Below are 16,392 nucleotides of genomic sequence, written 5' to 3'. Positions count from 1 at the left end.
GCACAGGAACAGCAGGCAGACTCAGGATCAGGTCAGGCAGAGGTCAGTAATCCGGAGTAGTGGGTCAAAGGTACAGGACAACAGGCAGGCTCAGGGTCAGGGCAGGCAGAACGACAGAACCGGGAAACTAGAAAACAGGAGCAAGGAACAAGCGGGAGCAGGGAAACAAAACACTGGTAGGTTCTACGAACAAAACTAACTTGCAACAGACAAACAGAGAACACAGGTATAAATACAGAGGAGATACTGGGGAAGATGGGCGACACCTGGAGGGGGGTGGAGACAAGCACAAAGACAAGTGAAACAGATCAGGGCGTGACAGTTCTAAATATTTGGACCGGTAGTAAAGGTGTTAATGCTAATACGCTCCCTTTTAAGACCATAAGACTGAAAACCTTATAGCTTAGTGATTATCCATAATTCTGTATCATTCATTTGCTCTGAGTCTAGTAAACACTCCCTTTATCTAAAGGCTGCCTTATCATGTTGTTTATTCAGAAAACCATCACACAAAAGGTTAATAGTGTTCATGGTTTGTCCATTCTCAGGCAGAGTTTGATGCCAGGCCAGAGTGGGGTGCCAGGTTCATGTCCCTGGCAGGGCTGTGCCAGTCAGTGCTCTGTTGCCGTGTGACTCCCGGCCAGAAGGCTGACGTGGTCACACTCGTTAGGAAAAGCACTACCTCCATCATCATGGCAATAGGTGACGGCGCCAACGACGTGAACATGATCAAGAGTGAGTGTGATGGAAAAAAAGGTTGACTGTGAAATGATGTTATGATTTCTGTTCAAAGACAGGGTGTATTTAACATGTCCTTTCTCACTCTCTCTCTCTCTCTCTCTCTCTCTCTCTCTCTCTCTCTCTCTCTCTCTCTCTCTCTCTCTCTCTCTCTCTCTCTCTCTCTCTCTCTCTCTCTCTCTCTCTCTCTCTCTCTCTCTCTCTCTCTCTCTCTCTCTCTCTCTCTCTCTCTCTCTCTCTCTCTCTCTCTCTCTCTCTCTCTCTCTCTCTCTCTCTCTCTCTCTCTCTCTCTCTCTCTCTCTCTCTCTCTCTCTCTCTCCTCCTCCCTCCTGTAGCGGCTCATATAGGGGTAGGTTTGGCTGGGGTAGAGGGGGGTCAGGCAGTTCAGAATGCTGACTATACCCTGGCCAAGTTCAGTTTCCTACAGAGGCTCCTATTGGTCCACGGACGCTGGTCGTACCGCCGAATTGCTGTCTTTCTGCGTTACTTCCTGTACAAAACCTGCAGCTTCGCTTTGGTGCACATTTGGTTCGGCTTCTTCAACGGCTTCAGTGCCCAGGTTAGATGGCAACACTGGTCACATTGGTTTAGCACCAGAATCATTCATATAACGCTAATGGTTTACGGGGGAGGGGGTTCTGGGTGGGGAATATTGCTATCAAATGTTGCATCTGTCTTGATATCCTAGCAATGAACCAGTGGTGGAAAAAGTATACAATTTTCACACTTGACTTAAAGTAAATATACCTTAATAAAAAATGACTCAAGTAAAAGTGTTAGTCACCCTGTAAAATACTACTTGAGTAAAAGTCTAAAAGTATTTGGTTTTAAACATACTTAATTATCAAAAGTAAATATAATTGCTAAAATATACTTACTCAAAAGTAAAAGTATACATAATTTAAAATTCCTTATATTAAGCAAACTAGACAGCACTATTTTCTGTTTTTTTAGTTTATGGCTAGAGGAGCACACTCCAACACTCATAATTTATAAACGAAGCATGTGTGTTTAGTTCGTCCGCCAGATCAGAGGTAGTAGGGATGACCAGGGATGTGTGTGAATTGGACCATTTTCCTGTCCTGCTAAGCATTCAATGTAACAAGTACTTTTGGGTGTGAAGGAAAATGTATGGAGTAAAAAGTTAATTATTTTCTTTAGGAATGTAGTGAAGTAAAAGTACAAATTGTCAAAAATATAAATAGTAAAGTTAAGTACAGATACCCTTAAAAACTTCATAAGTAGTACTTTAGAGTGTTTTTATTTAAGTACGTTACACCACTGCAAAAAAAACATTAAAATAGAGAGCCATTATATAAAGGTATAATCATAATGAAACATGAGAAAAGGAAGGCAGAATCACTTTCCTTAAATGTATCCGTACTGGAAGAAAATTGCCTGATTAAACAGCTGATAATTACACAGGTGTACCTTGTGCTGGGGACAATAAAAGGCCACTCTTAAATGTGCAGTTGTGTCACACAACACAATGCCACACGTCTCAATTTAGATTTTATTAAATTATTTTTAATTTTAGCCCCTTTTATCCCCAATTGTGTGGTATCCAATTGTTAGTAATTACTATCTTGTCCCAATGTGTCGGAGGAAACACTGTGCACCTGGCTACCTTGGCAAGCGCGCACTGCGCCCAGCCCACCACAGGAGTCACTGGTGCGCGATGAGACATGGATATTCCTACCGGCCAAGCCCTCTCGAACCCGGACGACGCTAGGCCAATTGTGCCTCGCCCCACGGACCTCCCGGTTGCGGCCGGATGCGACAGGGCCTGGGCGCAAACCCAGAGTCTCTGGTGGCACAGCTAGCTCTGCGATGCAGTGCCCTAGACCACTCGGGAGGCCCACATGTCTCAATTTTGAGGGAGCACACAGTTGACATGCTGACTCCAGGAATGTACACCAGAGGTGTTGCCAGAGAATTTAATGTTAATCTCTCTACCATAAGCCGCTTCCAACGTTGTTTTAGAGAATTTGGCAGTATGTCCAACTGGCCTCACAGCCGCAGACCATGTGTTTACCACGCCAGCCCAAGACCTCCACATCCGGCTTCTTTCCCTGCGGGATTATCTGAGATAGCCAGGACAAATTATTTGCATTTGTATTTATTATCGATCCTCATTAGCTGCTGCCAAGGGATCAGCTACTCTTCCTGGGGTCCAGCAAAATTAAGGCAGTTTGTCAGAGTCATGTGTATAGGTGGCAGGGAAGTCAGGCGCAGGAGAGTCAAACGGAGTGTAAAATGGAGTCTTTTAATGAATGTCCACGTAACATGCTCCATAACACAAAAAATATATATATATATATAAACAAACATGGGTACGAGGACCCTTCGCACACCTATACAATAAACACAACACTGACAATAAACCATCTCTGACAAAGACATGAGGGGAAACAGAGGGTTAAATACACAACAGGTAATGAATGGGATTGAAAACAGGTGTGTGGGAAGAAAAGACAAAACCAATGGAAAATGAAAAATGGATCAATGATGGCTAGAAGACCGGTGACGTCGACCGCCGAGCACCGCCCGAACAAGGAGAGGCAACGACTTCGGCAGAAGTCGTGACACAGTTTTACAATTTTAAAAACATTACAATACATTCACAACAGATTTCACAACATATTAAGTGTGTGTCCTCAGGCCCCAACTCCACTACCACGTATCTAGAACACAAAATCCATGTGACGTGTGTGTATAGTGCCTATGTTATAGTGTGTGTGTGTATGCATGTGTCTGTGCCTATGTTTGTGTTAATTCACAGTCCCTGCAGCTCTATAAGGTTTATTTGATCTGTTTTTTTAAATCTAATTTTACTGCTTGCATGAGTCACTTGATGTGGAATAGAGTTGCATGTAGTCATGTCTCTATGTAGTACTGTGCGCCTCCCATAGTCTGTTCTGGACTTGGGGACTGTGAAGAGACCTCTGGTGGCATGTCTTGTGGGGTATGCATGGGTGTCCGAGCTGTGTGCCAGTAGTGCAAACAGACAGCTCAGTGCATCACAACATGTCAATACCTCTCAGAAATACAAGTAGTGATGAAGTCAATCTCTCCTCCACTTTGAGCCAGGAGAGATTGACATGCATAATATTAATGTTAGCTCTCTGTGTACATCTAAGACACAGCTGAGCTGCCCTGTTCGGAGCCAATTTCAATTTTCCTAAGTCCCTCTTTGTGGCACCTGGCCACATGACTGAACAGTAGTCCACGTGCGACAAAACTAGGGCCTGTAGGACCTGCCTTGTTGATAGTGTTGTTAAAAAGATAGACCAGCGCTTTATCATGGACATACTTCTCCCCATCTACACTGCTGTTGTATCAATATGTTTTGACCATGACAGTTTACAATCCAGGGATACTCCAAGCAGTTTAGTCACCTCAACTTGCTCAATTTCCACATTATTCATTACAAGATTTAGTTGAGGTTTAGGGTTTAGTGAATTATTTGTCCCAAATACAATGCTTTTTGTTTTTTAAATACTTAGGACAAACCTTTTCTTTGCCACCCATTCTGAAACTAACTGTAGCTCTTTGTTAAGTGATTCAGTCATTTCAGTCGCTGTAGTAACTGACGTGTATAGTGTTGAGTCATCCGCATATGTTTTTTCCCAGCAGTAGACTATGATCAATAATGTCAAATGCCACACTGAGCAGCCACCACAATCTTTATGTCTATATTGTTTGTAATGAAGCCCTTTAATGGGTAAAACTTATTTTTATTGGCTGGGCCTGGCTCCCCAGTGGGTGGGCCTGGCTCCCAAATGGGTGGGCCTACACCCTCCCAGGCCTACCCATGGCTGCACCCCTGCCCAGTCATGTGAAATCCATAGATGAGGGTCTATTGAATTTATTTCAATTGACTGATTTACTTACAGTACCAGTCAAAAGTTTTGACACACCTACTCATTCAAGGGTAATTCTTTATATTTACTATATTCTACATTGTAGAATAATAGTGGAGACATCATATGGAATCATATAGTAACCAAAAAAGTGTTAAACAAATCAAAATATATGTTATATTTCAGATTCTTTACAGAAGTCACCTTTTGCCTTGATAACAGCTTTGCACACTCTTGGCATTCTCTCAACCTGGAATGCTTTTCCAACAGTAAAAAAATATATTTAGATTTGTTTAACACTTTTTTGGTTACTATATGATTCCATATGTGTTATTTCATAGTTTTGATGTCTACAATGTAAAAAATCGTACAAATAAAGAAAACTCTTGAATTAGTAGGTGTGTCTGAACTTTTGACTGATACTGTACAGTTGAAGTCGGAAGTTTACATACACTTATAATTCACTGTATCACAATTCCAGTGTTTCAGAAGTTTACATACACTAAGTTGACTGTGCCTTTAAACAGCTTGGAAAATTCCAGAAAATTATGTCACGGCTTTAGAAGCTTCTGATAGGCTAATTGACATCATTTGAGACAATTGGAGGTGTACCTGTGGATGTATTTCAAGGCCTACCTTCAAACTCAGTGCCTCTTTGCTTGACATCATGGGAAAATCAAAAGAAATCAGCAAAGACAGAAAAAATATTGTAGACCTCCACAAGTCTGGTTCATCCTTGGGAGCAATTTCCAAACGCCTGAAGGTACCACGTTCATCTGTACAAACAATAGTACGCAAGTATAAACACCATGGGACCACACAGCCGTCACACCGATCAGGAAGGAGACGCGTTCTGTCTCCTAGAGATGAACGTACTTTGGTGTGAAAAGTGCAAATCAATCTGAGAAAAACAGCAAAGGACCTTGTGAAGATGCTGGAGGAAACGGGTACAAAAATATTTCCACAGTAAAATGAGTCTTATATCGACATATCCTGAAAGGCTGCTCAGCAAGGAAGAAGCCACTGCTCCAAAACCACAATAAAAAAGCCAGACTACGGTTTGCAACTGCACATGGGGACAAAGATCAGACTTTTTGAAGAAATGTCCTCTCGTCTGATGAAACAAAAATAGAACTGTTTGGCCATAATGACTATCGTTATGTTTGGAGGAAAAGGGGGAGGCTTGCAAACCGAAGAACACCATCTCAACTGTGAAGCACAGGGGTGCCAGCATCATGTTGTGAGGGTGCTTTGCTGCAGGAGGGACTGGTGCACTTCACAAAATAGATGGCATCATGAGGGAGGAAAATTATATGGATATATTAAAGCAACATCTCAAGACATCAGTCAGGAAGGTAAAGCTTGGTCGCAAATGGGTCTTCCAAATGGACATTGACCCCAAGCATACTTCCAAAGTTGTGGCAAAATGGCTTAAGGACAGCAAAGTCTCTGATTGTAAATCCACACCAGGCCTGAATAAGTCCTTTCTAAAATAATGAGGAACTCATCTTCTCTCAACAGTCTCTCTCAATGATCTCAAAAGGCCATTGGTGTGTATGAATAAAGGCAAATCGCCTGTATGGGACGGTATTGCGTCTGAGCTCTACTTAAATGGTTGAAATCAATTAGGTCCACTATTGCTCAAAATTATTATTCACGGCTCATTTGAGATGTGAATACAGCACTAATTTTCCCTTAATAAAACAAAGGTAAGGATGCCACCCAGTGTTCGAGACTATGGCCCCAAATCTTTGATAAACACAGATATTAAACTGTTTTCTAAAATGTTGTCATCCCATCTTGAGACGTACTTACCAAAATTGGTCCACACTAACAAAATAAATTATCCCTGGATAACCGTCGTCAATTACTACATACTGTATCTAAAATGCTTCATCAGAAAAAACAGCTCCTTGACCTGTTTTATCTCTCGATGCAGAATTGTTTTTTGATAGACTAGATTGGTCATATCTCTGGTCTGTCTTGGAACACATGGGAATTGGTTCCAATTTAATTAATATAATTGAAATGCTATATGCCAATCACATAGCCAAAGTTTTAACAGGTAATATCTGCTCCTCTCAGTTCAGAATTACTAAAAGCAGCAGAAAGGCAATCCAATTTCTCCTTTGATAATTTTATTCTCAATGGAACATACGCAATTCATCAATCAAAGGAAATAATACAAATTTCCCTCAAATCTACTGATCATTTAATCCCATTATATGCAAATGATACTTTACCATATCTAGACAATGTATATCAATCACTCCCAAACGCATTGAAGATCATAGATAAATTCATCGTAATCTCAAGTTTTAAAATTGATCTAACCAAATCAACCCTACTGCCTGATGGAAGACTCCATCTCTACCAGTGGAGGCTCCTCAGAGGAGGAAGGGGAGGACCATCCTCAGTGAATTTCATGAACATAAAAATAGTGTAACATTAAAAAAGTTAGCCCTTTTAGATAAAAATATAGTAAATATATTCACGTCACCAAATAATTTATTAAAACACACTGTTTTGCAAGATCTACAGTAGCCTCAGCAGCACTCTGTAGGGGTTCTCACCCCCTTCCATAGACTTACACAGTAATTATGACAACTTCTGGAAGGCGTCCTCCAACCTATCAGAGCTCTTGCAGCATGAACTGACATGTCGTCCATCCTATCAAAGGACCAGATAATTTTATCTAGTACTGAAAGCTACCGCTAGCTAGCACTGCAGCAAATAAAATGTGCTGAGTAGTTGCCTCAAAGAGAGAGAAAGATAATAGTTGAACAGTTTTGAACATTTTAATTTCTTCCAAAATTTTAAGGAGAAGCAAAAAAAGAGAGAAAGAGATAACGCGAGAGAGAGAGCTAGCTATATTTCCTAGTAAAACATTTTTCACTTTCACTTTCACTTAGCTAATGCAGCTAGTTAGTTTAGCCTACTCAAACACCCGGTTCAAACATAGAGGGATGCTATGTTAGCTAGCTGGCTATGGCTATGGCTATCCAACACTAGAAAAAGATGGCACCAACAGACATGGCAGCTCTGCTTCCAGCTCCTAAGCAACTTTGCATATTTAATTTTTTTTTGTGTATTATTTCTTACATATTTACCCCAGAAAGTTTTTTGTGTTATTAGATACAGCCGGAAATAACTTTTGGATATCAGAGCGGCGGTAACTCACCTGCATTACGACCAGGAATACGACTTTACCGAATTGGATCCTTTGTTCGAACAATCCATGGCAATTTAACTTATCTCAGAGGCTGCTCCAAGACGCCACTGGTGGAGAAGAGGTATTCTGAGTGTACTTCTAGTCTGACTCAGGAGGTGTGCACACCATCCACCGCTTCCAAGTATATTACTCGCTAATGTTCAGTCTCCAGACAATAAAGTAGACGAGCTCAAGGCTAGAATCTCCTTCCAGAGAGACGTCAGGGACTGTGACCTACTCTGTTTCACAGAATCATGGCTCTCTCCGGATATACTGTCCCCATCCATGCATCCAGCTGGGTTCTCAGTACATCATGCAGACAGGAATAAAGAACTCTCCTGGAAGAAGAAAGGCGGGGCTGTATGTTTCATGATTAACCACTCATGGTGTGATTGTGATAACTTACAGAAACTCAAGTCCTTTTGTTCACCCGACCTAGAATACCTCACAATCAAATGCCGACCGTATTACCTCCCAAGGGAATTCTCTTCAGTTATAGTCACAGCCGGTTAGATTCCCCCTCAAGTCGATAACACGACAGCCCTCAAGGAACTAAACTGGACTTCGTGCAAACTGGAAACCACATATCCTGAGTTCTATCAACAATTTTACTGTAGTACTTGCACTGCTAAAGCACTTGACCACTACCTACAAGGCCCTCCCCCACCCTACCTTCAGCAAATCAGATCATGTCTCCATTTTGCTCATCCCTTCCTATAGGCACAAAACTCAAACAGGAAGTACCCGTGCTTAGGTCTATTCAACGCTGGTCTGACAAATCAGAATCCATGCTTCAAGATTGTTTTGATCACGCTGACTGGGAAGTGTTTCGGGTAGACTCTGAGAATAACATCAACATATATACTGACATGGTGACTGACTTGATCATTTTCAATGACAAGCTAAACACCTTCTTCGTCCACTTTGAGGATAACATAGTGCCACACATGCCCCGCACCCAAGGACTGTGGGCTCTTGTTCTCTGTGGCTGATGAGTGTAAGACATTTAAACGTGTTAACCCTCGCAAGGCTGGGTTAACGGCCCAGACATCATCCCTAGCCACTTCCTCAGAGCATGCGCAGACCAGCTGGCTGGAGTGTTTACGGACATATTCAATCTCTCCCTATTCCAGTCTGCTGTCCCCACTTGCTTCAAGATGGCCACCATTGTTCCTGTAGCCGAGAAAGCAAAGGTAACTGAACTAAATGACTATCGCCCCATAGCACTCACTTCTGTCATCATGAAGTGCTTTGAGAGGGTAATTAAGGAAGCATATCACCTCTCCCTTACCTGATACCCTAGACCCACTTCAATTTGCATACCACCCCAATAGATCCACAGACGATGTGATCACCATCTCACTGCACACTGCCCTATCCCATCTGGACAAGAAGAATACCTATGTAAGAATGCTGTTCATTAACTATAGCTCAGCCTTCAACACCAGGTGGTGAAGGTAGGAAACACAGGGGCCCCACAAGGGTGCGTGCTCGGCCCTCTCCTGTACTCCGTGTTTACCCACGATTGCGTGGCCACGCATGCCTCCAACTTAATCATCAAGTTTGCAGACGACACAACAGTTGTAGGCCTGATTACCAACAATGACGAGACAGCCTACAGGGAGGAAGTGAGGGCCCCGGTGGAGTGGTGCCAAGAAAATAACCTCTCCCTCAACGTTAACAAAACAAAGGAGCTTAAACGTACATGAATTTGGGGATAACGGGGATTAACATACATGAATTTGTCCAATAGAAACTCTTGTTTGCAACTATTGGACTAATGATTACACCCTAGATCAGCTAGATGCAGTTAAGAGTGCAAGGCGGTATTGAATGTGTCACTGTCTGTCACCTTGATTACTCAAAATTCTCTCGACCTGTGCACCTACGTTGTAGTCTTTCATTCATTGGCTAGATTGTAGCAACCTCATGATGGGTACAGAGAACATTTTAGACTGATGTAGTAGCCTAAACCTATCGATGTTACATTGAGCTGGGTGAATGGAATATGAATGACAGTCATTCAATATCCTCTAATAGAAATAAGTCCATGTTCATTAAAAAAATTATAATTCTCCCTCTTCTTAAACGGCACCCACTGCCACTGGTCTCTACTCATAGAATCCCAGTCGTTTCCCATTTTAAATATTTGGGAGTAGATATTTTTCCTTCCTTGGATTAAACCATTGTCAGAAACCTTAACAGAACGCTCAAATCAATGCAATCCAACCTCAGTAGATGGAATAACATTCCAGTTGCTTTAACCAGCAGAATAAATATTATTTTAATGAATATATTGCCCTGGCTGAATTTCTGTAGTTCAATGCTTCCCATGGCTTCCCCTTCTGGCTATTGAAAAACAATGTAACTGGTAATCAAGGTAATCAAAATGGCCCATACTCCAATATTTCACAATAATGCCTTGCAGTATGGAGGGAGGCCTTTTACATCCCAACCAACAGTCCAAATGTGGAAACCGTATCCTTGGCGATATCATGGACAGTAATGGTTTGAGAACATTCCAAGATTTGAAAGATACATACACATTACCAGGCAACTCCTTTTTTCAATATTTACAACTTACGTCAGCTATCCTGGCATATGGAGTCCCTCGGGAAACTCAACTCCCAATTATGGAATTTATAAATAAATTAGCAACTCTTGGAAAGCTCATATTCTGAGCCAGCCATTAAAAAGTATGGTCCTCAAATCTGACTGAATCTGAATGACTGTTTAACTGGAACAGAATATGGAAAAAGATGACATTGGCATCCAGTAATCTAAACCAATTTATACATTTTAAGTTTGTTCACAGACTGTATTTAACACCAAGGAAACGTTTTACGATTATATTCGCCCCAACTCCCACCTCTTCACTGTGTCCCCTAAATCAGGTAGGCACTTTCCTTCCTATGATGTGGGAGTGCCCTGCAGTTGAATGCTTCTGGGGCATAGTTACAAAATTCATTTAGAAGTGCTTGAATGTAAATATTCATGCTTTGCATCTATTATGTTACATAACGATGATAGCTCCTTGAATCTCTCAATCAATCAGAGACTGTTACAGCTGGCTGTTGGCTGGGGTTGGGGGAATGGGTTTGGGGAAGGGGAGGTCCTCTTCTTCTTTTGTTTGATTTTCCTGTTTATACATATTTTATTATTAATTAAACAACAAATATGATACTTTGTCATGTTTTTATTTTATGTTCTCTACTTTTTTTCTTCTTCTTTGGAGTGGCAGCCCACAGGTACAATGTATAAATAATGAATAGAAAATATATGGATTATGAAATTATATGAATGTAAATACCTGTAACCCCCCCCCCCCCCCCTCCCCCCAAATCAATGGAACTGCAACCTTTTTTTAAATATCCCAATGTTTTAGCCATTTTCTGTGCTGTTTTCTTCCAGTCTCTGTATGAGAATTGGTTCATCATCCTGTACACTGTGTTCTACACTGCAATGCCAGTAGAATGCCTGGGCATTTTTGAGCAGGTAAGAGAAAAGACAAAGGCATCTTTGTAACGAGGTGAGAAATCCCAAGGGGCCCAGAGTTTCTGTTTTACTCCATGTGGCCATGGACACACTCCTGACCCTTACCATACTGTTGTTTGATCTCCTCTCTCCTATAGGATGTGAGTGCAGAGTGCAGTCTGAGCTGGCCAGAGCTCTACAAGGTTGGCCAGAGACAGGAGCTGTTCAACACCTGGCTGCTGGCTGCCACCCTGCTCCATGCCTTCTACACCTCTCTGGTTCTCTTCTTTATGCCCCTGGGGGTCTTCTACAACTCTGCCCTGGACTACCAGACCATGGCCGTCACTGTCAGCATAGCATTGTTGTTCTCAGCCACCATTGAGGTTAAAAGGGTTGGAGGTCAAATCAAATCAAATCAAATCAAATCAAATCATGGAACGGCCGTAAACATGGAACGGACGTAAACAGTTCTATGGAGTTGCACATCACTGCTGATTATGGTTGATGATTATGATACATGTATTGACATGGACAATGTGTGTTGGTTTGTGTGTCTCAGATCATTCTCCTGACCAGACACTGGACTAAGTGGAGTGTGGCTGCGATGTGTGTCAGCTTTGGCCTGTTCTTTGTGTGTACGCCTATCACTCACAGTCCCAAGCTATTTGAGAAGTCCCCAGTAGACTACTACTTCCCTGGTACACGACTCACTTCTACCACTGTCTTAACATTGATATTTTATACTGTCTTGAACTGACTATGTGTGTGGTAATATTGAGGTGGTTGGGTGTGTTTGTCTGTGGTCTGATCAGGTGTGTCTCAGAATGCCTTCCCCAACCCGGTGGTGTGGTTCACAGCCCTGCTGACAGCCTGGACTGCTGTCCTACCCTCCTTTACCATCCACACCCTCAACATCATCCTCACTAACCCAGACAAACATAGGGTGAGACTGCCGCGCGCGTGCATGTGGGATGGCCATGTTACATTACCCACAGTGGAGAGAAGTCATGTTTGACCTGTTCTCTGATTTCCACCAGGTTCACATCACCAAGCACGGGCCTGTAGAGCTGCAGAAGTCTGGCTTCAGGAGAGGAGACTCCCACCGCCGCTCCTCCTACGCCATGTCTCAGGGCCGAGGCATTGGCCGTCTCATCACTTCTGGAGCTAGTCACCGTAGCACAGCTCCCCCAGTTGACAGGAGGGGAACTTTAGGTGAAAATGTCACACTAGCAGGCCGAACACAGAGCTATGATGCTCCGAAGAATATTACTGAAATTGGTTCATCCAAATAGATGGAAATGGGATTGATAATGTGTGTAGGTCCCTCCACAACTACAAGAATAATATATTTTCTATAGCAGTAAAAACATTGCAAATAGGGCCTGTCTATAGGGTCATAGTTTAACCCATGATTTAGCCCTGGTAGTTCAGCACCTTGGACAGCAGAATCCTAGACTGAGGTGTAACTGTTCAAATGATGGTTGGATGATATGGGAGTGGTTTGTGATCTTAATTTGATCACCCTGTTGCAGGAGAAACACTACATTACCAAACATCTGAGGACTCCTGCTTGTTGAACATTTCATTCCAAAATCATGGGCATTAATATAGAGTTGGTTCCCCCGTTGCTGCTATAACAGCTTCCACTCTTCTGGGATGGCTTTTCATTAGATGTTGGAACATTGCCAGTCAAGTTCTTCCACACCGATCTCGACAAACCATTTCTGTATGGACCTCGCTCCATGGACGGAGGCATTGTCATGGTGAAACAAGGAAGGGCCTTCCCCAAACTGTTGCCAAAAAGTCAGAAGGACAGAATCATCTCAAATTTAATTGTATGCTGTAGCGTTAAGATTTCCCTTTACTGGAACTAAGGGGCCTAGCCCAAACCATGAAAAACAGCCCCAGACCATTATTCCTCCTCCACCAAACCTTACAGTTGGCACTGTGCATTTGGGCAGGTAGCGTTCTCCTGGCATCCGCCAAACCCTGATTCAACTACTGGGCTGCCAGATGGTGACATGTGGCTCATCACTCCAGAAAATGTGTTTCCACTGCTCCAGAGTCCAATGGCGGCGAGCTTTACACCACTCCAGGCGACGCTTGGCATTGCGCATGGTGATCTTAGGCTTGTGTGCGGCTGCTCGGCCATGGAAACCCACTTTGTGCAGCTCCCGACTAACAGTTCTTATGCTGACATTGCTTCCAGACGCAGTTTGGAATTCGGTAGTGAATGTTGCATTTTTACGCACTAGCCGCTTCAGCACTCGGTGGTCCCGTTCTGTGAGCTTGTGTGACCTATCACTTTGCGACTGAGACGTTGTTGCTCCTAGACGTTTCCACTTCACAATAACAGTACTTATAGTTGACCAGGGCAACTCTATCAGGGCAGAAATTTGACAAACTGACTTGTTGGAAAGGTGGCATCCTATGACGGTGCCACGTTGAAAGTCACTGAGCTCTTCAGTAAAGCCATTCTACTGCCAATGTCTGTCTATGGTGCTTGCATGGCTGTGTTCTCGATTTTATACATCTGTCAGCAACGGGTGTGGCTGAAATAGCTGAATCCACTAATTTGAAGGGATATGCACATACTTTGTATATACACAGTAGTGCATTTCCTGTAATGCTGAAAATGAATAACTTGTAGTGTATTTGAGGTTTAAAAAGGCTTCTGACGTTTGTAATTTTCGAAATATGTATCAACTCCTACAAAAATGTCCATTAATTATATAATCCACATAATAATTCACATTTCCTGTTGTTGCAGGATTATTTGCCTGCTGTAGCAAACTGTCTCAAATTGAAATCCTACATTTGTGTGTTTTTCTTTTCTCTTTTGTATGCATTTTTTTCTAAATAAATTATATTTGACTCCTTATTGGTTTAAAAATCATATTTTTATTTCAGCAGTCACCTACATTGTTAAATTATATCAATTGAATACACCTTGGGATGCATAGTAATTGAGAGAAGATTGTTTGGATTTGCAACATACTGTAGGATGTGTGTGCCCCATGTTTTGGGGTATACATTTGTGTATTTGCCCATAGAATTTTACCTCATTTCAAGAGCAAAAACAAACCAAACGGAGACAGCACAGATGTTTTACAATTGTTTTATTTGTTAATTTGTTTCAAAACACGCAATTTACCCATATTATCCTTTTTAAGTTCTTATTTTCTGTAACGGTTATTACTCCGATTTATTTTCCTTCTCGAAAGTATCCACCAAAGCTAAATAAAAAGTTATCCACAGGCTCTCCTGCTTCTGCAGTAGGAGGAGGGACAAGAGGCTCTCAGTGTATTGGGCCTTCAACATCCTGCAGGACGCACAAGTGTGTGTGTGTGTGTGTGTGTGTGTGTGTGTGTGTGTGTGTGTGTGTGTGTGTGTTCTAACAGCAAGGGAGGCATGTTTACATGGCCAGTGTTGGAATCACTCACAGGAAACTAGAGCAGCTTTGAGAGCTAGGCATTGTCTCGGTTCAGTTGTCAGATTGTCATACCTCTGAATTCATCTTTGGTTTTTAGCAAATGCTCTCAAAGGGCAGACTCGTTTGTAATTCCATGCAGGTGAGTGAGTTTGTGTGTGTGTATGAGTATGTGTACTGTAAGTCGCCCTTGCCTTTATAGAGTGTTCCTTCCATATGGATGTCTCTGCATTGATTGATTGGGGCCTTCCTTGCCCCTGAACAGAGACTATACAGTACAACATTGTAACACATTGAACCATGTAGCAAATTGATTTAGTCTACCCACTTGGGCATGGACTCCATTTCATGTCAATTACGTTTGGGGTCTTTTTAAAAGCTGTAAAAGCACAGTCTGGTTCCCACTAGAGAGTCAGTGCTGCAGTGCCTCTCTTCTCCAGGCCCTCTCTACAGTACCCTAAGTGACTGAAGCTGCTAAACCCAAACCGGGAAGGGGGCAGATGTCATGAAATGGAAAGGGTAGGTGGGGGATAGAAGTTTGTACACTCTGACCCAGCAGCAATGATTAAGATTGGGGGGGTCAGGTGTTTGCATAGTTTTCTGTGCAAAAGCCACCAGCCAGAGCCTCATATCTCTCATGGCTGGTTACATCAACATTAGATCAGCAGGAGACCATGTTGGACAGGGGTCAGATGGGAAATGCAGTAACAGCTGTCTTGCATTGCACAGCACTGCATTGTCGGTTGTGTAGTTTGCATTGGGTTAATAATATAGACAAGGGGTGTCAGAGTAGGAGTGTCTCGAGGTAAGGTATAACTGTTTGGTTTGAGTTGTTTGTAATGATGTGTTGTTTGTGATGAGATTGATGATATGGTGTGGGGTGGTGGGTAGTAGTTGGTAATGGGCATATTTTTGCTGTCGGCGCAGTACATCTGTAAATGACCCAGAGAGCCTCTTTTCCCGATTTCTCCTCCCAGCCCCCCTGCTGGCCTGTCCTCTCTCGACCTTTTCCTTGTTTTGAAACTGATTGTCTTCTACCATCACAAAGACACTTGGTTCTGATTGATTAACAGGCACCAGAAGAGGGAGAGCACAGTGTGACTGGGGTGTTAACCGGGTCTGACTGCAGGCCGACTGGCAACTTTACATCCCAAAGGAAGATGATGCACATATGCTGTTTGACAGTAGATGAACATTTCTGGTTGGAGGGGTCAGTTGCCAATGTACTGGTTGGTTGGTAAATGTTAGAATTTCACTTGACAAAGATTGCAAACCAAAAAAAGATCACTTCTTCAGATAAATACAAGTGCAGGCACACATACACACACAGACTGAAGTAAAGGATGGCATACAGTACATACAGGCCTGTGGCTTAGTCCCTCTGATTAACTCCAAGGAAACAACCCGGCCTTGGAAAAGCAGGACAGCCACCAACAGGACCATGTTAGTAGCCAGGCTGAGGAATGAGATTGAATGAGATTGATTGGAGAGGAGGGGTGGAACCTCCCCCAGCACACTGCCCCCTACTGTCAGGATTTATATGCATAAAAAAACATGAGGAGGGGAGAGGGTTGCAACAACACATGCACACAACCAGAGAATCCAACAGTGACAAACATTTCTAAAAACAAATGCCAAATCCCGACCCCAGCCCGCCCTTTTGCTAAATACCCCCC

At 42.7% G+C, this 16,392-nt stretch overlaps 1 protein-coding gene across 5 annotated transcripts in view; it reads left to right on the top strand.

Annotated features, from left to right (window-relative positions):
• atp8b3 (ATPase phospholipid transporting 8B3) overlaps positions 1-14,161 on the top strand; it is a 33,227-nt gene extending 19,066 nt beyond the window's left edge. For all 5 annotated transcript variants that reach the window (XM_036969123.1, XM_036969119.1, XM_036969120.1 and 2 more), the window contains 7 exons: positions 549-735; positions 1,074-1,297; positions 11,224-11,307; positions 11,445-11,669; positions 11,846-11,984; positions 12,099-12,229; positions 12,324-14,161. In XM_036969123.1, the coding sequence (XP_036825018.1) occupies positions 549-735; positions 1,074-1,297; positions 11,224-11,307; positions 11,445-11,669; positions 11,846-11,984; positions 12,099-12,229; positions 12,324-12,578 (1,245 nt within the window). In that variant the 3' untranslated portion in view covers positions 12,579-14,161. The remainder of the gene's footprint in view (positions 1-548; positions 736-1,073; positions 1,298-11,223; positions 11,308-11,444; positions 11,670-11,845; positions 11,985-12,098; positions 12,230-12,323) is intronic.
• The last annotated feature ends 2,231 nt before the right edge of the window (positions 14,162-16,392 follow it).

The sequence above is a fragment of the Oncorhynchus mykiss genome, chromosome 30 (assembly GCF_013265735.2).
Source record: "Oncorhynchus mykiss isolate Arlee chromosome 30, USDA_OmykA_1.1, whole genome shotgun sequence".
Lineage (NCBI taxonomy): Eukaryota > Metazoa > Chordata > Actinopteri > Salmoniformes > Salmonidae > Oncorhynchus > Oncorhynchus mykiss.
This window is presented reverse-complemented; position numbering and strand designations above follow the sequence as displayed.